Below are 23,375 nucleotides of genomic sequence, written 5' to 3'. Positions count from 1 at the left end.
AGAATAATTTTTTCAAGTCGTCAAGCGTTCGAAAATAATCTGAATGTTTTTCTAACAAGGCTGCCAGTGATAACTGTAGTTTTAAATGTTTAATTTTCTTATCCGAACAGCAGCTCGGGGAAACTATTCTGCAAATTCGAGCAGAAAATCTGCAAAAAGTCAAGTTCAATGGATGCAAGATTTGAAAAGCTTTCAAATCAGCCGTAATGTGATTCTGTAACATCACATGCTAAAATGTTTTATGTTTAAGTAACTTTAATTTTAGCACATATAAACACTTGATGCTGCAAATTCAACAAATGACTTTTTAAAGTTCCTTACAACCCATAAAATGTCTTGGAAAACGGCTCAATAATGGTGCATTTTAACAAAAACATTACAATGTTAAATAAAGCCATTATCAATGACAGGTTTGTTTCAAAACATTCTAGTGATATTAAATTTATAACAGCTCGAAAATGTTGCAGAGTCCCATTTGCAGGCTAGTTAAAGGACAACCGACACCATTTTTTTGTTTCCTAACTGACATCAGAAAAATGTTTTATAGAATCTAAAATACCCAAAACACGCAGGCTGATATTTTTAGTCAAATGAAAAACACCAATAAAAATGACTTAGTGTCCCAAAACTACTTCAAAATGACCTCAGAAAGTTTCATTTTCAGAGGTCCCGCCCCCTGTTCGTGACGTCACGCCAAGACGTCTTGCCTTGCTCGAGAATCAAAACAATGGCTTCAGATTCGTAGATGAATATGATTCAAATAGTTCTGAAGAGGAACACATAAATGTCCCTCTGTGTCATTTTGAGGCGTCTGCACTGCAATGTAGCGTCCCAGAAAATGCACAAGATGACGCCCAAGCTGCATTAGAAATGGGCTGATTTGACTGCTGGGAATTTGTGTCAGCTAGTATCAAATAGTAGTCTTGGTTCAACACACAATGATTCACCATCTCATTATTTATGTGTTTTCCTTCTAATTTCGCCATCAACACGGATCAATACGAAATTTTCAGACCAAACAAAGTACCCAAAATGCATCGTGTGTGGCTTTCTCGGTCAGTGACGATACCTACCATGACGTCACGGTCGATATCGTCACCAACTCAAAAACAAGACATCCTGAATATTCAGCGCAAGTCTTAAAACATAAAAGATAGCTATATGCTGTGGAATCTTTGTAAAATACGCCTAGTAGATTTTATAAATTATGGACACAACTTGTCCGGAGGCGTCGGTTGTCCTTTAAAAATCACATGAGAAATAGATCATTTGCATAATAATTTTTAAAACGCAGTAGAAATTGAATTCTAAAAACACAAAAATAAATGTCCAAACCATTAAAATGTCGTGTAGTATGCGGACACCATGCGATCGGTTCCCACTCAGTGACGCTTTGCAACTGACTGGCAACCAATTCAGGGTGTGACCTACTGCCCGAAATCAGCTGGGATAAACTCCTACAACTCCTCGCTACCCTATTCAGGATAAGACCTGTTGAAAATGGATGGTTGGATGACTAATAACTTGTCAATGACATCGATATATTGTCAGTGGAAAAAGATCTGAAAATGTTGTCCTTAATGTATCATATCTACAGTATGTATATATTCATTTTCTCCCCCATCTAACCTCCTAGACCTGAAGAGGGAGGCCAGCATTTGCCACATGCTTAAACACCCGCACATTGTGGAGCTGCTGGAGACCTACAGTTCAGATGGGATGCTCTACATGGTCTTCGAATTGTAAGTCACACAGATGAAGCACAATGGCAAATCACCACTGGTTGAATGCTTCTTGTTGTAGGGGTTTGCACGAGAACAAGAGCCATGAAGCCCGCAACGATTATATATAAGGGAGAAGAGATGGAGATTAAGATTTCACACCAGCTAGCAGCAGCTCTCTCTTTCACTCATCCCCGCTGTTATATTCTCATCTCTCAGCTAGAGAAATCCCTATCACTTCCAAATTCTCACCTGAACTGAATAGTTTTGGTGCATAAAGTTCCATCGATGGAGGGACAAATATTTTTTTCCCATTTTACTTTATGTTACTTCCAGGTTGAGTGAACGCTGACGCGTGTGGCTGCCACTGCTCACCCACAGAAAAAAATATCCTGTGACTGTAAAGTGTCCTTGAGAGTTTTGAAAGGCGCTTAGAAATGAAATGTGTCATCATCATCATCATCATAGGCGCTCAAGCCCTAGGTTGAGACAATGTGTTTGTTTTTTTGGAGAGGGGCGGGGTGTTCATGTTGCTGTTTTGCATAAATGACAAATAATAGGATCAAAGTTAACATAGGTGTTAAGATTTCATATCACAGCTATTGTTCAGGCAGGATGGCGCACCTGTCATCTGGAATTCCACAGTTCCTTTTACATGTTTTGTTCAAGATTGCATACCACCGCTTTTTCTTTTACTCTTCTGTATAAATAACACTGACACCAAATGGGAGTTACAAAAGCCACTCAGAAATTTTAGGTCAGGCATGAAAGTGTATTCTGCAATACTGGTACCGGGTTGCGAGGTTAAACACCAGACGACCCAGGTCTCCTGCCTCTGTTGAAAACAGAAACAAGTTGCATAACTCGGTTTACTTTTACATCACTATTTTTCCCATTCCATTAAAATGAATGCAATGCACTTAATGTGTTCTAATATGGATGGCGACTCGTGCTGGCAGGTGAGAAGTGCAGTGGGATTAGTGACCATCTTCCACTGGGGGAAAAAAGAAGAAAAAAAGATTGCTCCAAATTTGTAGCAATTGCAACAACCTTGTGACAACCCGGTAGTCTAGTGGTTAGCACGCCGACTTCACAGCGCAGATGTAGTGAGTTAGAATCCCACCTCAGCCTCCCTGTGTGAAGTTTGCATATTCTCCCTGGGCCCGTGTGGGTTTTCTCCAGGTCTACTGATTTCCTCCCACATTCCCAAAACATGTATGGCAGGCTGATTGAACACTGCAAATTGTCCCGAGGTGTGAGTGTGAGAGTGGATGGTTGTTTGTCTCTGTGTGCCCTGCGATTGGCTGGCAACCAAGTATCGCCCGCCTTGTGCCCTAAAACGCCTGGGATAGGCTCCAGCACCCCTCGCAACCTGCGTGAGGATATAGCGGTCCAGAAAAATGAATGAATGAATGAATGAATGAATGAATATAACAATCTTGCACATACTGGTGGCAATATTCTTCCTTGCTGGATGCATGCAGATGAATTATTGTCATTCAATCAAAGCAGCGGTATTTTATGGGGCTTGTGTGTGAAAAAGTCTTCAGGTAGAGGGGAGAGATATTTGAGCAGTGGCGCTTCATCACTATATAACAGAGCAGGCATATTTTGTAAGATAACTGCAGACATCTTCGTGGCTCTCCCTAAAGGAAGCTCAAACATGAATAATATCCTTAATATGTATGTGCTGAGAACAACAGCCTCACAGCAGTCTGGCCTAAATGGAGGGGACACCAAAACAAGTTTTAAATAATTGGAGAGATGACATTAGTTGTAACCTGAGATGGTCAACTATGAACACCAGCATGTGCCTGTTTGTGCAAGTTAGGTGCAGATTGAAAAATGGAACCATGTTATACTATTACAATGGCCATCGCGTTCCATTGAATTGTTGGACATACGTATTCCGTGTACACCCAAATTTGTGGCCATGGTTCAGCCATCCAGTTTTACTTCATACTTGAAAGCATTTCTTCGCTGCAGTTGTTATCTATGGCGACCTCTAGTGGCTTTCAATACCAGTGCCGGTTGGACTTGTCATATAAATTCATCTATTTTCTATACAGCTATCCACACGAGAATGAGGGACCACACACAGAAAAAAAACAAAGCACGTGTTGCATGTATTTTGTATTTTATCGCATTAAATATAATGTCCAGTAAAGCTGAAGCCTAAAACAAAATAAAAAGAATTGCGGTGTATTGGAGAACTACAGAATGGTATGGAATAATGGAATGGTTATGGAATAAATAGATGTCGACAACCCCATCACAGCAAGTCTTCTGAAACACTAATTGGCATTCAAGAAGCCCTATTTTTGTGCCCAGTACAAGTCTAATGCAGATAGAGATTTTGCACCGTTGTGGGATGGAACACAGACAATGCCCAACCAATTGAAGCGGCCCTCCTCATTCAAATCAGGGCAGTTGAAATTACAGAAGAAAAAAATGGATTGGCTGTTCTGTGCTTGAGATTAGCACGCATGAAATGCGTTTATACAGGTAAACTGCTCAATCTCACTTTGTTAATAAAGAAGGCAAATGCACATGTGATGTGAGAAACTGAAGAGCTTCTCACAACTACCACTGTACAGCAATATCTTTGACCACTGCATGGAACATGTAACTGTGAGGTACATTTTTGATTTTACTTTCCCTTGAAATACTGAAATACTAGGGAACTCAACATATATTAAATACAGTAAAGTCTCGTTATATCGATATCGGATATATCGATAGTCCCGGTTATGTCGATACTATTTCTATGCACGCAGAGAAAATTACATGCAAACAGGGTCGGATATATCGATAGTCCCGGTTATATCTATATTTTTTCGGACTCCCTTGAATATCGATATAACGAGACTTTACTGTATCCACATTGCGTATGATACGATCCTTTTCGGTCCCATAATAACAAAAGTACTCCACTCGATAACAAACCATGTCTGCACTCAAAGGAAAACTAGTTCGCCAGCCACCGTGGCGCTGTTTGACTGTGTGGTTTGGTTCGTTTGCCGAAAACTAGTTCGTATGCCAAGATTTTATTCTCGCGAATTTACTGTTCGTTAGGCAAAATATTCGGAAGCTAAAGCATTCGTAAGCCGAGGTATCACTGTACATTTTTTTAAGCAACAGTTCAAATACGCTTAGCAGTACATTCATGTTCCTTTTGAAAGGTTGCTACGACTTTGTACTTTGGTTTTCATAATCTTTAAACTTTACTTTGTCTTTTGTGACCAACTTTGCAATGATTTGAAAAACAGCTTTCTTGATGCCTCGCTGACCTCTCTGCATCTGTGTGTGTCTGTGATGCATATATCAGCATGGACGGAGCAGACCTGTGCTTTGAAATTGTCAAAAGGGCAGATGCTGGCTTTGTCTACAGTGAAGCAGTGGCCAGGTGAGGTTAATTTTGTTTCTATTTGTTGCTTGGCCCACCGTTAAATCTAATTTTTATTTTATTTTATTTATTTTTTGCCTTCCTTAGTCACTACATGAGACAGATCCTGGAGGCACTGCGCTACTGCCATGACAACAACGTCATCCACAGAGATGTCAAGGTACTTCTGCCTTTTAAAAAAATGGAGGTCAAAGGATGTTGAAGATGCAGCATGTTTGGGAATGCTGTGGCTGCTGGCATTTACTGCAATGTTAGATGCAATTACTTTAACATCTGGCGGGTGAAAACCGCAACAGCTGCTTCTTTCCTAAAAGTGGTGCCCTTACAGCATTTCTGGTCTGATTTGTTACCTCACACCACTTCCTAATCCCATTAACATGAAGTGAAATCAGAGGGTGTTTTTTCCATTCATTTTAGCCTCGTTATATAATAAATGAAAAACATTTACATTAGCTTTATTGACATTAACTTCAATGTGAACGTATGCATGTATTAATTTGTGTATTTGGGTTTTGGAGGGGTGGGGGGGTCTCTACACATGCACTACAAATGAATAGTAGTAATATTATCCTGTGACTGTAAAGTGTCCTTGAGAGTTTTGAAAGGTGCTTAAAATGAAATGTATTATTATTATTATTATTATTATTGCTTTATGGTGGCTACGACAGAATCTGAAAAGACAAATAAATGAACGCATGAAATATTTTTAAGGCAAATTACAGTAAATTGGATGAAAATATAAATTAACAACAAAAAAATAATCATTTTACAAAAAAATGTTGCTCTTATGGATTTTTCTGGGAAAAAAAGTTTAGATTATCGAATAAAGTTAGGATTCTGCATTAATAAAGTCTGAATTTTAATGCAATGTTCTACCGGAGACAAATTCCTTTTGTGTTCTACACTCTTGGCCAATAAAGAAGATTCAGATTCTGAAATTATGAGGAGAAGGTTGTTTGGAGAATTAAAGGACAGCCGACACCTCCCGACAAGTTGTGTCCATAATTTGTGAAATCGCTTCAAATGACTTCTAGTGAGCATATTTTACAAAAATTCCACCGTATATAGCTATATTTTACGTTTTAAGACTCACGCTGAATATTCAGGAGGTCTTGTTTTTGAGTTGGTGACGATTCCTGACATCACGTCACGGAAGGAACGCCCCTGACCGAGAAAGGACACAGAATGCATTTTGCGGTACTTTAGTCTGAAAACTTCGTGTTGATCTGTGTTAATGGCGAAATTAGAAGGAAAACACATAAATAATGTGATGGTGAATCGTTGTGTGTTGCACCAAAACAACAATTTGATATTCACTGACACAAATTCCCAGCAGACAAATCAGACCATTTCCAACGGAGCTTGGGCGCCATCTTCTGCATGTTCTGGGTGCTACGTCCTGATGCCTCAAAATCACCCGGAAAGACTTCTTTAATCGATTACAAACATTTATGCTTTCCTCTTCAGAACTATTTGAATCATATTCACAGCTGGATGAATAACAAGAAATCATGTTCTCCGAATCTGAAGCCATTGTTTTGATTCTCGAGCAAGGCAAGACGTCATAGCGTGACATCACAAACAAGGGGGAGGGACCTTCTGAAACTGGTCACTTCCGGGTTCAATTTGAAGTAGTTTTTTTTTTTTTTAAGTCATTTCGCTTGGTGTTTTGGATTTGACTAAAAATATCATCCTGTGTGTTTTGGGTATTTCAGATGCCATAAAACGTTTTTCTGATGACAGTTAGGAAGAGAATAGCTAGCTTAGTAATGCACTGGGGAACAACAACATTGCACTTTGTCAAATGGGTGTGTGCACAAAACAGTATGATGGAGAAAGTCATCCAATGTAGTTCGTTGCTGTCACCAGGTACATTGAAATATGTCAATGTCTGATACTAATAGCTGGCATTTGTATGCGCCCATTTCTACTCATCATTACCTACTTTGTGCAGATACACTGTAGATGTTGAATCAGGTTAGCCATACAGCAGGTTTCTACTATCACCATATAAACAGAAGCTTCCGCCTTGTCCCTATCAAGGGTGCCTTTGCCAATTTCTCTCTCTTTCTCTCTCTCTCTCTCTCTCTCTCTCTCTCTCTCTCTCTCTCTCTCTCTCTCTCTTCTCTCTCACTCACACACACACGAGCACAATTACATTTACAAGAAAGCTGCTCAAGCAACGCAACCTCCCATGCATGAAAGTCACTAAACTGATTTAAAGCTTCAGTATTTATCTCCCTCTCTACGTCTCTGCTGCCAGCAGTTTCCTTGTGTGCGTGTGTTTGTGAGTGTTCGTGAGTGTGTGTGTGTGCGCGCGTGCGTGTGTGCTTGCTTGCGTGTGTGCGTGTGCGTGTGCATTCTGAGTCTAGTTTTTTAATACACTCTTCGCAAGGGATGGATAGATGGGCAGTATTATTTTGATTGTATCATTACCATTGATTAAGGGTGATTAATGACTTCTTGCCACCATTGAGGTTAAATAGCGTGCGCTACCTGGCTGTAGCTATGTGAGGCACTGTTGAGTCACTAGGAACGAGTGAAGGAAGGAAAACATGAAGTCAGCTTTGGTCTGTATCAACACATACGGAAACTTCTCCCAGAAGCATACATGTCCTGAACAAGACATTGGTGTGGAAACAAAATCACTCATTCAATGCCTATCCACAATAATTATCCTCTGATAATTATTTATCAGAATGGAGAACTCATTCGCAACTTTTACTGTAAACAAATGCGAAAAGAGATCCAACACAATGAATTCTTGTTTCCTGAACTTAAGATCAACGTGCCCTTTCTTGCCACATTTCGAGAAAAGTAATCATGGCTAACTTCTTTTGACAACTGTGTTCTACAAGTAGCACCAACTCTTTGAACTTGAGTTATCTTCACTTGAGAAAATAAAAGCTAAGTACTGGTGTTAAAATAATGCCAATATCAACATCATTCACTATGTAGATTCAGTCCAGTGAAACCTCATCTTACGAACTTAATTGGTTCCCAGTGTGGGTAAGGCGAAACGTTTGTCCTCCAAACATTTATTTTTCATCAGAAACCATTCAAATTAGAATAATCCGGTCCCAAGTCCCCATAAAACATTTTCTATGAAATAAACCTTAAAACTACACAAAATATACCTTACTGTATGTATAATAAATGTGCTAATGTATTGTAATTAAAGAAATAAACTATACTCTATAATACGTCTGTGTAAGCTCTCAGTCGTACAGGAGTGGTCCATCGATGAGAAGGTTTCTTCAGCCGTCATCTGTACAAAAGTGAAGGTTTCGGACGTTTCGCCTCCTATCCAAGAGGCTTCGTCAGCGAACTAAAGTCTGACTGGTCGTATTGGCCCCATTTATATATCCCTAATGTCCAGACCTGGTGGCGCCGGACACAGCTATGATAGGTCCCTACTCTCAGGTTGGGGGAGGCGCGGGACCCCCCCCCTGTGGCCCCACTGATTGTTCCTACATTCCTGACTAACGATTGGCCTATTACAGCCTGCTCAGGCAAAACAGGTTAGGCAACTTTCGCAATGCTGATGAGGGTCGTTATGCTGATGAGGTGATACCGGGGGGAGTGGGTGTAATAGGCCAATCGTTAGTCAGGAATGTAGGAACAATCAGTGGGGCCACAGGGGGGGGTCCCGCGCCTCCCCCAACCTGAGAGTAGGGACCTATCATAGCTGTGTCCGGCGCCACCAGGTCTGGACATTAGGGATATATAAATGGGGCCAATACGACCAGTCAGACTTTAGTTCGCTGACGAAGCCTCTTGGATAGGAGGCGAAACGTCCGAAACCTTCACTTTTGTACAGATGACGGCTGAAGAAACCTTCTCATCGATATACTCTATAATAAATTTGTTTTATTTACCTTTGTGATGATAGTTGTCAATGGATGACTAACTTCCAGGGTGCCTCTTGATGATATCCGTTGTCGTGCTTTCTCTGCGATAATACCCTCACTCACACTGTCCCTTGCTAGCTGCTTTTCATCAATCCAAATCAACAGGTTTTTCAACCTCTTCTATTGCCTGAGACCGTTGCTTAGACAACACAGAAATATCCTTCAATGCTTACTTGTTCTTAAGGATGCTAAGTCACACAAGAACGCTAAGTCACACAAACGCACACCTCGTTCGTGTTTTTCGATGATCTCCTTCTTCCGCTCGACCGTAATTTTCTTTTGTGTCCTCTTTGGCTTAACACTAGCCTGTGGTGGGGTCTTTTTCTGTCCCATAATAGCAAAAGTATGCTCGATAACAAACCACGTCTGCACTCAAAAAAGGGATTGACGAAAACTAGTCTGCCAGCTGTTCGATCGTGTGGTTTGGTGTTCTTCTGCTGCAAACTAGCTCGTTAGCCAACATTATATGCTCGTGAATTTAATGTTCGTGAGGCAAAAAGTTCATGAGCTAAAGTGTTTGTAAGCTGATATACCACTGTATTTAGATTGGGTCAGCAGGACGGCCTGATGATCCACACAGTGCAGTTTGTGGGTTTGATCCCGGCCGGTCTTTCTATGTGGAGTCTTCATGTACTCATGTACTGATTAAACACCTGAATTGTCCGTGTGTGTGAGTATGAGCGTTGTTGGTCTCTTTGTACCTTGCGATTGGTTTAGGGTGTTTTACACCTACTGCCCGAAGACTCTTTGCTGTATGGGAACAATATTCAAACTTTAAAGGACTACCGACACCGCAGGACAAGTTGCGTCCATAATTTGTAAAATCACTTCAAATGACTTCTACTGGAGGCGGCCCGGTAGTCAAGTGGTTAGCACTCCGGCTTCACGGTGCAGAGGTCGCGTCCCGGTCCGGCCTCCCTGTGTGGAGTTTGCATGTTCTCCCCGGGCCGTGTGGGTTTTCTCCGGGTCCTCCGGTTTCCTCCCACATTCCAAAAACATGCATGGCAGGCAGATTGAAGACTCCAAATTGTCCCTCGGTGTGAGTGTGAGAGTGACTGTTGTTTGTCCTTGTGTGCCCTGCGATTGGCTGGCAACCAATTCGGGGTGTCCCCCGCCTCGTGCCCGAAGACAGGTGAGATAGGCTCCAGCATCCCCCGCGACCCTAATGAGGAATAAGCGGTACGGAAAATGGGTGGGTGGGGTGACTTCTACTGACCGCATTTTTCAAAGATTGCTCTGCATATAGCTATATTTTACGTTTTAAGACTGAATTTTTTTAAGACGCTGAATATTCATGAAGTCTTGTTTTCGAGTTGATGACGATGCCGGAGTGACATCACTGAGGGAACACCCCTGAACGAGAAAAAGCGACACACAATGCATTTTGGGTACTTTATTTCGTCTCAACGCACCGTGTTGATCGTGAAATCAGAAGGAAAACTACATAAATAACGCAATGGTGAATTGTGTGGCAGCCATTTGCGGTAACATGCATAAAGAAGGTGTACATTTACACAAACTCCCGGCGGACAAACCATGCAACATTTCCAATGGAGCAGAGCGGTATAGCGCCAGCCGAGGAGATCCCCGGAGTGCGCAAATGCCCGCTTGGATAACCACTGTCATCCTATCAGCCTGACAATGGGTAGAAAGTTGCTTCCAGTGGTGAAAGAGAGCAATCGTCATACTAGTGGAGCAAACCTATCGGACAAACATTCAGCTGCTCAAACAAGCAGCTAACCGGAGTTAGTGATGGATAACCACTGTCATTCATACGTAAGTTCGTAACTCTTCATCTTGAAAGTTTAAACAACGTTTTGTATGCACAACCAGTAAACAATCTGCATTGATATTGACATTTTGTAGCTTAGTATTTGTTATTCATGTCCTTATAAGCTTGGCCAAAACAAACATGCGAATCAAACCTCTGAAGATGGAGGACACTGATTCGCTGTGGCGACCCCTTGAAGGGAAAAGCCGAAAGGAAAAGAAGAAGATGTGCCACATATCACCCAATTGATGCTATATTCCTTATTCACGGAGCTTGCTTCATATGTCGTGTCCTTCAGTTTTGTCACTTACGGCTCAAATTGATACGGAAGGACTTCTTTAATCCGTCGCAAACACTTATGCTTTCCTCTTCAGAACTATTTGAATCATATTCATAACTGGATGAGTCACAAGAAATGATCTTTTTCCGAATCTGAACTCTCTGAAGCCATTGTTTTGATTCTGGAGCAAGGCAGTTTGTGAATGAGTTTCCTGGCGTGAGATCACAAACTGGGGGCGGGACTTTCTGAATCTCTCCAGTTTTTAGCTCATTCGTGGCAGTTTTGGGCAACTTTAAGTCATTTTGGATTGGATTTGGATTTGCCTTTATTAGTCTCACAGTGGAGAAATTTACATTTCACAGCAGCAAAGTGATAAAAGGAATGAAATTCGAAAAACAAAATACATGAGCTGCTGGAAAGGCAGCCACTCGCGGCGCCGTCTTGAAGTCAAAAGAACAAAAATAAATAAATATTGGTGTTTTGTGTTTGACTAAAAATATCATCCTGCGTGTTTTGGGTATTTTAGATGCTCTATGTCGGTTGTCCTTTAAAACATTGTTCTGGTATACACTGAAGGGTCATCATCTTCTTGGTGTTTCCGAAACTGCATTGCTAACACTAGACATAAGTACTGCCCCTTATTCTTTTCCATCAGACAAGTAATAATTACAAAAGAAATCAATAATCATTTTGTATTTTAAACAAAGCATTGTCGGAGTCCAACTTATTCTTCAGGTTGTCAGCACGGTATTCATTAATGGACCTCCATGATACGGCTGTTCCAGTTTAGTGTTTTGCATCACACCACCCAATACTCACACTCATGATAGTCATGCTGAGAAATTAACATGACTGTGTAAAGCCAAGCTGGAGCATGCGCATTAAAGCTACAAGGGTGTGGTCATTGTTTTGATGTTTGAACCTCACACTTTCATGTCTATAAATGTGCGTCTGGTACTTACGATCTTCAAAGTTGTGCTTTGATGTCGTCTATGTTCCGGGTTGGCTTTCGTCTCGACGTCTCGGTGATTGCTTTGCAGTGACTAATGGAAGAAGGCTGTCTGCTTTTGGATCACCATTGTTGTTCTTTCCAGGGCCATCTCAGAGGGAACAACCACCATCACTGAGATTTTTTTTTTTTTGCTGACTTTACTGCCACATTCAACACATTTGGAGCAGCACCCACCATTATTTTACATAGTACTGTTCGTGAACAATAAACCAAATGCAAAGAAATACACTGTATAGTTTTACCATAACTAAAAAGTATTGATCCCTGGGGTTGAAATCCTCTGTCCAAAAAAAAAGAATGCGATTAGCAAACACTCTCTTAACCATTTAATCACAGCACATGTGAAAAAATTCAAAGTACACAGACATTAACTTCTCGACCAAGTATCCAGACAGGCGGGTCCACGTTCAACTTCCAAAAGTAAATTCCCAGCAGAATATTTGCCAATGTCATTCTTTCTCGTCTTCTTGGACTTAATTCTTCCTGTTGCATTGAGATGTTGTGTAGTCATATTGACCTTCACATGATCTGGCGTGCCATCATATGTATCCACTTATGAACACATGTCCAAACATACTTGCAGCTATTGTCTTCCCCTACAATTGCAATCGTGTTATGTGGTTGTAGGTTACATACATTGCCGCTGCCATGTATTCATGGTAATTCTCTACTCGTGGTTTGACATTTTTGTGGGATGTTTTATTTTTGTTGTTGTTGTCTTTGCGGCACATATGGCTCTTTTTATGCTTCTCACATATGCTATGTTGCACCAAAATAGTGCCGAAACTCCATCTTAAGGCATCAATATTTCTTTTTAATGGGAAAGCTTTAATGACTTGATTTCTGATATTCGGGCAAAACGTGATGCACAGATCCAGCAAATTATTCTGATTTCTCACAAACGCTGATATTAACTACATGATGAACATTTTTAACAGGAGCATTTTTTTCCCACTTATCAGGAGTTGGGAGACAGGGGGTAGAAATCTTAGCATGGAAGCCCAAACTTCTCTCTCCCCCGCAACCTTGCCAGAGAAAATACTGTATATATAATCCATGGTTGGGTGGTAGGAAAACTGAATATTTTTATGAAAATTTGGGTATTTCAGATGCCATAAAACGTTTTTCTGATGACAGTTAACATAACTTTTCCAAGTCAGAGTTGAAATGAATTTTGAAGACCCAACACTCATTTTTTAGACATTATGGTCATGGTTGCTGCGAGTGAAAGCATCATGACAGAAAAAAGGATCTCGCTGTATTATGGAATTCTCTGTACAATATAGTACTGCACCTCTTGTTTTTGCATATTGTTTTGATCACTACAAAATCTGAAAGTTGCTGTTCAGGCACTTTGGCAGCTTAGTGGTTTACATCCAAAATGGTAGAGCACACCCTTTTTACGGAGCTTCAGCAGTTGAACAAATAACAAGACACAAATAACGTTGAAAACTCCTTTATTTCAAAGTTGCGGGAACATTAGCTTGCCCTCTGTCAGGCCTCCCAGTTCTCCCTTCCATTTCCACGGTGGAGCTGCTCCCGCTAACCCCCGCTGAAGTATCTCGTGCACTAAACACGTTTCCCATCAAGCGCCGCACCTCCTTCCTCACAGAGGACAATAAGAGGAGTAAAAGCAGAGGATCCAGGCAGGTATTAAGAGCCGAAAAGAGCAAGGCCACTTCATTGGCTTTGTCGGCCACGCCCTTCCAGAAGCAGGAGGAGTCTGTAATTTGGGTCTTGATATAGAACACCCTAATCACATGATACGGGACAAAGCAGACAGTGAAGAGGAACAGGATGAAGAAGGATTTCCAGGCGGTTCTTGAGTAGCGCTGTGCGTTGGGCAAGTCGGGTTTATTCTGCGACCTTCTCAGAAGCTTGAGAGCGATCTTCATGTAGGAGACCACCAAGGAAATGAACACCAGCCAGAAGACCAACAACAAGCAAATATTGATGTACGCTTTCCACTTTGAATCGTGAAGCTCTTTGTAGTGGAAACACCTAGACATGCCAAAAAAGGAGAAGTTGTGTTACTTGGCATAGCATACCTTAAAAGTGAAAGTTTTTTGTTTCCCTTATTGTGTCAGTCTAAACGCAAGAATTGCTAATGCAAATGTCTTATTTTGCTATGCCAAAGGCCAACTGGGCATAAATGACGGCTCAAATATTTGGCAACGGGCATATAAACGAGGAATTGTGAGATCCAGCTCATTTATTTTGTTTCCAATCAGCCAGGGAATAGTGAGATGGAGATGACTTGTTTTGATAGCAAAAGGATGAAAAGGTGTTTTGGTGTGAATTAAATGGCCAAGAAACAGTAAGATACACTTGAATAATTTTAATATTTAAAATTTAGGGCCACTTATTGTGGCCAAGACATGTCATGCACTTATTTTGGCTATTGAAAGGCCAAAAATTGCACGTGGTGGGCCACTTAGGTTGCTACCTATGATGCAAACATTGAAAATTGACAAGCAACAGTGTGGGTCACCAAAAAAATAATAAATATATATAGATATATAACCAACCTGTTCGCCTGTGATGGAGTCTTTAGCATGAAGAAGGCTGAAGCTAAGCCAAAGGCAATGATCCAGATCACTGTACAGATAGCAGTGCTTCGTCTTGTGCACTGCAGCCTGCTGTGCGCTCGAGTTCCCCGCTGGATCTTCAAGTAGCGATCCACGCTGATCAGCCCCAGCAGAGTGATGCTGATGTACATGTTCATGTAGAAAAAGTTGCCCACCATGTTGCACAACGTAGGACCCAGGGTCCACACGTTTCCCCGGACATGGTAGAGAATTCTGAACGGCAGACACACCACCAGGAGAAGGTCTGCAAATGCCACGTTGATGAGGAAAACTCGCACTGAGTTCCATTCGGAACGCACGTGGAACAAAGCCCACAGGGCCACCAGATTTCCGAACAGACCCAGAGCAAAGATGACTGAGTAAAGCACCGCAAGTGGCCACTGGAGCGCGTTGTAATCGACACAAAACTGCTGAGAGTCAGTTGTCGTACTCAAGTTCACCCCGTTGACAAAAGGGGAAATGGATGTCTGAAAGTCAGTCGACATGATGTAGGGAGAGTGACGATCTTGCAGCCTGTCCCAGGAGAAAAAAAGGATATTTCAGTGTCTTTCCAAATGTCATTTTAATAATGCCCTGCCAAGATAAATTTTAAATCCCTCCTTACTTAGACAGTAAATACAGTACACAATAATATTTTATTATCCTAATGCCTTACAGATGCTCTCATTTTGAAAAAAAGAAATAAATGTCCTCATACGTGTCCGCCCACAGAAAGTGAAATGATGGGGGCTGCTACTTTCCACTTGATGTTGTGAGTGTGGATTTAGGAATTTTCGTTTGGACTTTATCCGAAGGGTGTTTGATGGAATTCTCGTTTTCTTGGACAAAACTCATCCAGTAGTTACAACTTGCAAATTCACTGTGTATAACACAATGTCCTAAATATCTTGATAAGATGAGGAAGTTGAATCGGATTTCCTTATTCGGGCGCATGCTGTCATTACTTCATGCTTGTGGTGGGCCTGCAAGACCTTCTCTGCTGGCCTAAATATATCGGAATTACAGACTAATGTGAATTATGTTTTTTCCATGAATTCTTATTAAATAATTCCAAATTGTCTTTCAGCTTACTTTTATTGGTTTTCCTCTGTTGCGCTGCTTCCAGATGTGTGTCTTCGTATTTAAGCATTTAACTAATCACATTTCAGTCATCACTTGTTACCAGGGTCAGAAATCTACCTGGACGCCTTCACAATCAGTTCTGCTGGCTCTGGTGCATGAATATCAATGTCGATGAAACAGTTGCTTTAATCAGTTTTCGAGTTGGCAACCCAAGGCCTGCTTGCAGGCACTGGAAACGTCATAGTTTTCGGCAACTATGATTGGCTAGTCACTAGCCAATCCTAGTATCAATAGCCGCTACTGATAAGACCATACTGGCCAGAGCTAGCACACTGTACCTTCAGCGAGCTGCATAATCAAATATATTGTTGTGTTGATTTAATAGCAGTTTTGTCAACCCACAATGGCTGAAGAAATTGATTTGGTTGCAGATATACTGTTAAAGACATTTTCAAGATAGACTTTTAAAGAATAGATTTACATCATTAAGGTTGGACTGCACCGAAGTTAGCAAAAATATCAATTTATATTGCAATTTTATGAGGCTATCATGAATCCACATGTTCATAGTAAAAATTTGAACACTATATTGCAGTATTTCTTAAAGGACAATCGACATCACATTTTTGTTTTTTAACTGACACCAGAAAAACGTTTTATTGCATCTAAAATACCCAAAACACGCAGTATAATATTTTTAGTCTAAAGCAAAACACCAATAAAAATGACTTAAAGTGTCCAAAATCTGCAAAAAATTGAGCTGCGAATTGGGCATTTTCAGAAAGTCCCCAGTTCGTGACGTCACGCCAAGACGTCTTGCATTGCTAATGAATCAAAACAATGGCTTCAAATTCGGAGAATATGCTTTCTTGTTGCACATCCAGTTATGAATATGATTCAAATAGTTCTGAAGAGGAAAGCATACATGTTTGCAATTGATTAAATTTATTTGTGCCATTTTGAGGCAACATTGGGGGAAAATCTCTCACCCAAAAAAGAGGCACAAAATGGCTACATCCTGTGCCCACCTCCGTTTACACAGTCTGATAAATTCCTTATATGGTGCTTGGACGCCCTCTTCTGGCCTTCTGGCGACTTTTGGGTGCAACACGGTCCCCAGACCAAACAAGTACAGCAAAATACATTGACGTGATGGAAGGACCACCGCTACAATGCGTCTTTTTTTACGGTCAAGGGCGGTACTTTAGTGACGTCACATACGGACTCGTCACCAACTCAAAAACAAGCTTTCGTGAATATTCAGCGTGAGTCTTAAAACGTAAAATATAGCTATATGCGGTGGAATCTTTGTAAAATACGCTCAGTAGAAGTAGTTTGAAGCCATTTTACAAATTATGGACACAACTTGTCCGGAGACGTGGGTTGTCCTTTAAGTTTCTTCATGTCACATGTTACAGTAAAGTCTCGTTATATCGATATTCAAGTGAGTCAGAAAAAATATCGATACAACCGGGACTATCGATATATCCGACCCTGTTTGCATGTAATTTTCTCCGTGCGTGCATAGAAATAGTATCGATATAACCGGGACTATCGATATATCCGATATCAACGAGACTTTACTGTATTTCGTGGCTAAAGGCATCCTCTAGTGGACGTGCAGTAAATCACACCACACTCGCAGCTGTGGTTTGATTCAGACATAGCACTACTGAAGGTCTAGGAGTGACATGCACGTCCAGCCTCTGCTTTATGCTTTCTATCATTGTTATGGAAATATTCCTCTTTTATCATCTGTCCATTTTCTGTTTGCTTCAAAAATTCACAGTGAGCTGATATCTTTGAGCAACAGGTGAGATAGACCATGCACTCGTCAGCAGCCAATCCCAACATTTGTCATTATTTAGCTTCTATCATCCACAACAACAACAAACCATTATCAATATTTTATGTCGGATACACTCACCCAGTAATTAAAATCCATGAGCAATGGTCTTTCAGCAGCTCAAACTGTTCTCAGTCCACTTCCACTGTCAGAACTACACTTTGCTGCATCCACTCTGAGCAATACTTTTTCAACATCTCATTGGGATTCCTGTACTCCATCAGGCAGCTTCGAACCCCAGCCTTTCCAGTAAGGCGAGAGTAAATCTTTTGTTCCCCCTTCCATTCCCAAGGTTGCGGCTCACGTCCGTGTTACCCCTGCCCGCATGCGCCGTCAAAAGTCAACAGAAAATTGCTGATGAAAATGTGATGATGTCGCGCAGAGAAAATGTTGGGCTGTGGTCAACTTTTCTCTCTTCTTGCCAATTGTAGTCCCGATACAGGGAGGGAGGGGGAGAGAGAGAGAGAGAGAGAGAGAGAGAGAGAGAGAGAGAGAGAGAGAGAGAGAGAGAGAGAGAGAGAGAGAGAGAGAGAGAGAGAGAGAGAGAGAGAGAGAGAGAGAGAGAGAGAGAGAGAGAGAGAGAGAGAGAGAGAGAGAGAGAGAGAGAGAGAGAGAGAGAGAGAGAGAGAGAGAGAGAGAGAGAGAGAGAGAGAGAGAGAGAGAGAGAGAGAGAGAGAGAGAGAGAGAGAGAGAGAGAGAGAGAGAGAGAGAGAGAGAGAGAGAGAGAGAGAGAGAGAGAGAGAGAGAGAGAGAGAATGGGGGCGGGGGTGATGGACTCAATACATACACAAGTTCTGGTTACACACGAGTGCAAATGGAGAAAGTGCATCATGCACAATTTCTACAACACATTACACTTTCCATTTCTGCTTGTTATAAAAAAAACGACTGTATGTGCTGATTATGGACACTTTGAAAGGAGTCAAAAGGTTCTTTCTAAAATACCAAAACTCAACAATAGCCCACTGGGCAAGACATGTATATTGTATTACAGTACATTGTTTATTTTTAAGACACACCGCCATGCATTATCAGAATCAGAAAGCCTTAAAGCCATAAAAAGAACTGTACATAGTGCAATGTACGTATGTGTGTGTGTATATAAGTATTTTTATACTTTGCACTATGTACAGATGATCTGATGGTCTCTTATTTCACGATTGAATTATTTTTATCTTTAAAAATGTTGCTGAGAGACCTTTTGAGAGCATTTGGGGCCCCTGTAAAACAAACCCGGTCGCTCTAGTTATAGATTTTAAATTCGCAGAGTCTATCAGTGTGGTTACGTTACTGTGATCTGAAGGTGTGTGTTTTTTTAATAGTGATATTACCAAAATCGGAGCAAATACATTCTTCTTTTCCTTTCGGCTTTTCCCTTCAAGGGGTCACCACAGCGAATCAGTGTCCTCCATCTTGAGAGGTTTGATTCGCATGTTTATTTTGGCCAAGCTTTTGTCGGATGCCCTTCCTGACACAACCCTCTGTATTTATGCGGGCTTGGAACCGGCACAAGAAGACATGGGCTTATGCTCCCTTGTATTGACAGAACAATCAACTCTATGAACTTAATAAAGATGAAGATGCTCAGTAAAGGGCTCCCAAACACAAAACAGTCATCGGCATAGCAACATTCAAAAAGGCAAAACTATACTCACCATTAGATGACACTCCTCTGATCTTACCGTGAAATGTGCATCTCTTTCCCTGCATTACATCACAAACAGAACTTCAAAGTCCTTTAAGATGCTTTATCTTCCTGTCACAGTTCAGAAGAATTTTATTTCCTACAAAACCTATTCATGTACCTCTTATATCAGCTTTTCAAAACGACTGCCGGACAGATTTTTGATTTTCAATCACTGACAGAAAAGACACCAGTTACTGTTATTTTAAAATCTACCCAATGTGATACATAAGATAAAATGCATTATCTAAGGTGGTGGCAACAAAATACAAATCTAGTTTTGACCAAGCTCCCTTCCCATGAGTTGTCAGTACACCACATTTTTTTATTCAAAAAGTAGAAGTTGGAAGCTCCATGTCTGTTCCTCCCTGCACTAAAAGCTTCTCTCGTGATGTTAATTTTCGGGGGTGTGATTAATGTAATTTATAGGAGGGTGTCACTATTCAGTTTGCCAGAAGTGACCACAAAATGTTTTCTGTCTCTCTTCTCACTCAGCCTCACTGTGTGCTGCTGGCGTCCAAGGAAAATTCTGCTCCCGTCAAGTTAGGTGGCTTTGGAGTTGCAATCCAGCTCGGAGAGTCGGGGCTGGTGGCTGGAGGTACATGGAAATCTTCCTCTGAGACACTTCAGTGGCAGCTTGCGGGCATGGGGTGGTTTCTATGGGAAATAAACTCATCCAGAGTGTTGTAAAGAGCAAATAGCATTTGGTAAACTCATCTTGTTGGGTGTGTAGGTCGCGTAGGAACGCCCCACTTCATGGCACCTGAGGTAGTGAAGAGAGAGCCTTATGGAAAACCTGTGGACGTGTGGGGCTGCGGCGTCATTCTCTTCATCCTCCTATCAGGGTGTCTGCCCTTCTATGGCACCAAAGAACGTCTCTTCGAAGCCATCTGCAAGGGGAAATACAAAGTGAGGACATGACATGAAGCTTTTAACATTGGGTGCTTTCACAATCCTACAGTGTTTTCTCACAATACAGTGATACCTCGGTTTACAAACCCCTTGGCTTACGAACTTTTCGGTTTACGAACGTTACATTTATGAACATTTTACCTTGGCATATAAACTTTTTTCGGGATACACACAGAGCTGCCTCAATGAGTGATGTGTCGTTCGCGAACGAGCCTGTTCTTCTAACAACAAAATGAAAATATTCCTCTATTCCCCGCCCCCAGCCTTCGGTTAAATCCACGTGATTGGTCAAGAACGCAGCAGTGAAGGGAGGTAGTTTAAACATTAAAGAGACAGGCAGACGAAAGTTTGAGCGTTTCAACTTTGATAGTTCAAAGGCAGAGTGTAGACTGGAAGGTTAAAATATCCCATCAATCAGGCTCCACAAAAAAAAAAAAAAACAGCACAAGCCATCTGTACACTTGATGCAAAAAGCTATCAACACAGCTAAACTGAACACAATTGATGAGGAACTAGATTGTCACGTTCCGTGGGCGACAGTGGCAGCTGACGAGTTGGAACGTAGTAATTGGGGTGTGGATCGTATGCAGGTGACAGAGGCGTTGGTGCTGGCAGATGATTTATTAACAAAGGGTGAGGGTCCGATACAACGCGGACCCGGAAAAAACTTGTTGAACAAAGAGTGGCAAACAGCAAAGCTAGTGGGTGAACGGGGGGCAATCCGCCCAACCTCACTAGCGAGAAGAAAAAATAAAAAGGGACGAAAACAGACGCAATCGTGGCTAAATAATTCCTCGGGCGAAGCAACTCACGTACTAGACAAAAAGTTCGCGCTACGGGCACCGCGCGAGGTGTCGTATCTTCCGACGCTGGGTGAGTGCCAGCGTCGGGTTTAAATGTCCAACAGTCAGTAATGAGGGAATTGACAGCAGCTGGAATTGACTGGAATTGACAGCAGCTGGTCGGGAGCGGAGGCCACGCCCAGCTGTCAACCCGCTCATGACATAGATCAGTGTTTTTCAACCAGTGTGCCGCGGCATACCGCTGTGCCGCGAGATATTGTCAGGTGTGCCGCGGGAAATTATCCGATTTGTGTGCCTGTGCAGCCTAGCGCCTGGCAGAGTAATCATGTAGTACTCTTCCATACCGGCAGGTGGCAACAGCGGGTAGTTGTGCATCACTAATTCGCTTTGAGACAAGCGAATTAGTGACGCAGGGAGAGCACGGCAAGTGTAGATTGTGTCTAGCGGGAAGTTTTTGAAGAGGAAAAATGCTGACTCAGAAGTGGACCCTGGACAAAACCCAGACCCAAATGAAGGCCCTAGTATGGATGGAGGTCAAAAAAAGCAAAGACAGTGACGTCGAGCAAAGTTTCTGGCAATACAACGAAAGCTATGTCTCATTTGGAGTTACTTTTACCGGAGATGCAGCGGCACCGACTCCGTTGTGCTTGGTCTATGGTGAAAAGCTCTCCAACAGCGCTATGGTCCCAAGTAAGCTTAAACGCCATCTCCAAACGAAACACCCCTCAGTCCAAAATAAAAATGTGGAATACTTTGTTCGCCTGCGTGAACAAACGGGGAAACAGGCAAGGTGCTGGCCCGTGTGTATGAGCTGCGAGAGGAACATAAAGTGTTTCTGACGAATGAGGGGTCCGATTACGCAAAGCTGCTTGCAAGTGATGAGTGGTGTGCAAGGCTGGCATACCTGGCAGATATTTTTCATCATCTCAATGAACTGAACCCACGAATGCAAGGTCGACATGAAAATCTGCTTACAAGTTCAGATAAAATAAATGGTTTTCGTTCAAAGGTGCACCTCTGGCAGCAACATGTGGAAAGGGGCAATCTTGAAATGTTCCCACTCACCAATAAACGGCAAGATGTCAATACTACTGCACTGTGTGAGTTAATAGTGAAACATCTGATAACTCTTGAGGAGAAGATGACATTTTATTTCTCTTCAGCCTCCACGGAGCACCTTGGCTTGGTTAGGGACCCATTCAGCTCAGCATCAGCTGTTGGAATAAACATGTCTTTACAGGAGCAGGAGGAACTAACTGAACTGAGACAAGATCGTGGCCTCAAGCTAACCTTTGCTGATCTACCTTTGGACAGTTTTTGGTTGGCAGCTGTCAAGGAGTTCTCCATGCTGGCTAACAAAGCTATTTTGACATTGCTCCCATTTTCCACAACATATCTGTGTGAGGTGAGGTTTTCAAGCCTGAGTGCAGTAAAGACAAAAGACAGAGAAAGACTGAGAGCTGTGGAAAAAGAGCTTCGTGTGTGTCTTTCATCCATCCCCACCAGGATATCAGCTCTGTTCGTCCAAACAGGCCCAGGTTTCACACTGAGTAAATATAAATATGAACGATTATAAAATATTTTTTTCTTTATGTTTAGTTAAATCCTATGTTATAATATAACATCATTCTTCAACGTTTAAAAAAAAAGCTTACCTATATAACATGTTGTTATATATTTTTTTTTATTTAATTGTTATTAACAATATGTTATGACCTGTCATATTGTGTTGCACATTATGTGTTTTGTGTATGCTGTCTGGTATATTGTTAATTATTAATAATATAATAAAAAAATGTGAAAAAAACATACATTAACAGTTAATACTTTTTCCCCCACATTTTCAGCTAGGGGTGTGCCCCGAGATAATTTCAACGGAAGAAATGTGCCTTGGCTTGAAAAAGGTTGAAAAACACTGACATAGATAAAATTATCACAGAGAAAGCACCTGCAAGGGATCATTCCTGAAGATGGTGAAAGAAGAAGGTCCGTTCCTCATCAAGTGTTTAATGCTGAGGAAACCGGCCACTCCATTCCATCAACGACCATCACAAAGTTGAATAAAATGACTTTATTATATAGTACAGTTTATTTCTTTAATTACAATACCATATCACATTTATTATACATAAAATAATTTATATTTTGTGTAGTTTTAAGGATTAGAAAATTATGTTTTATGGGGACCTGGGAACGTATTATTCTCATTTTAATGGGTTCCTATGGGAAATTAATTTTTGGGATACACACTTTTCACCGAACACACACTGTCTGGGAACCAATTAAGTTTGTAAGCCAAGGTATCACTGTATTGGAGTTCACATTGTTTTCTGGGGACATGTTAGTTTGCACCATATAATCTTACTGCAAGAGTTGCAC

At 41.5% G+C, this 23,375-nt stretch overlaps 2 protein-coding genes across 26 annotated transcripts in view; one reads left to right on the top strand and one right to left on the bottom strand.

The window, feature by feature from the left end:
• caska (calcium/calmodulin dependent serine protein kinase a) overlaps window positions 1-23,375 on the top strand; it is a 151,412-nt gene that overhangs the window by 91,756 nt on the left and 36,281 nt on the right. For all 25 annotated transcript variants that reach the window (XM_089002000.1, XM_089001997.1, XM_089002002.1 and 22 more), the window contains exons 3-7: window positions 1,637-1,742; window positions 5,050-5,127; window positions 5,215-5,287; window positions 19,777-19,879; window positions 20,015-20,190. In XM_089002000.1, coding sequence (XP_088858126.1) covers window positions 1,637-1,742; window positions 5,050-5,127; window positions 5,215-5,287; window positions 19,777-19,879; window positions 20,015-20,190 — 536 coding nt within the window. The remainder of the gene's footprint in view (window positions 1-1,636; window positions 1,743-5,049; window positions 5,128-5,214; window positions 5,288-19,776; window positions 19,880-20,014; window positions 20,191-23,375) is intronic.
• Window positions 13,559-17,508, bottom strand: gpr34b (G protein-coupled receptor 34b). The gene is made up of 2 exons (XM_089002147.1): window positions 14,630-17,508; window positions 13,559-14,102 (listed from the first exon to the last, which is right to left on the bottom strand). The coding sequence occupies exons 1-2, from the start codon at window positions 15,172-15,174 to the stop codon at window positions 13,559-13,561; spliced, it is 1,089 nt and encodes a 362-aa protein (XP_088858273.1). The 5' UTR covers window positions 15,175-17,508.

This window comes from Hippocampus bargibanti, linkage group LG08 (genome assembly GCF_051943395.1).
Source record: "Hippocampus bargibanti isolate YZ-2025 linkage group LG08, ASM5194339v1, whole genome shotgun sequence".
NCBI lineage: Eukaryota > Metazoa > Chordata > Actinopteri > Syngnathiformes > Syngnathidae > Hippocampus > Hippocampus bargibanti.
Note: the sequence above shows the minus strand (reverse complement) of the source record. Positions and strands in the feature narration are given on the sequence as shown.

Bases quoted from the DNA above. Each gene is read 5' to 3' on its own strand.
- gpr34b (XM_089002147.1), bottom strand. From the start codon at position 15,174: ATGTCGACTGACTTTCAGACATCCATTTCCCCTTTTGTCAACGGGGTG. The intron at 14,103-14,629 runs GTTGGTTATATA...TGGCATGTCTAG, and splicing joins ACTCCATCACAGGCGAACAG to GTGTTTCCACTACAAAGAGC.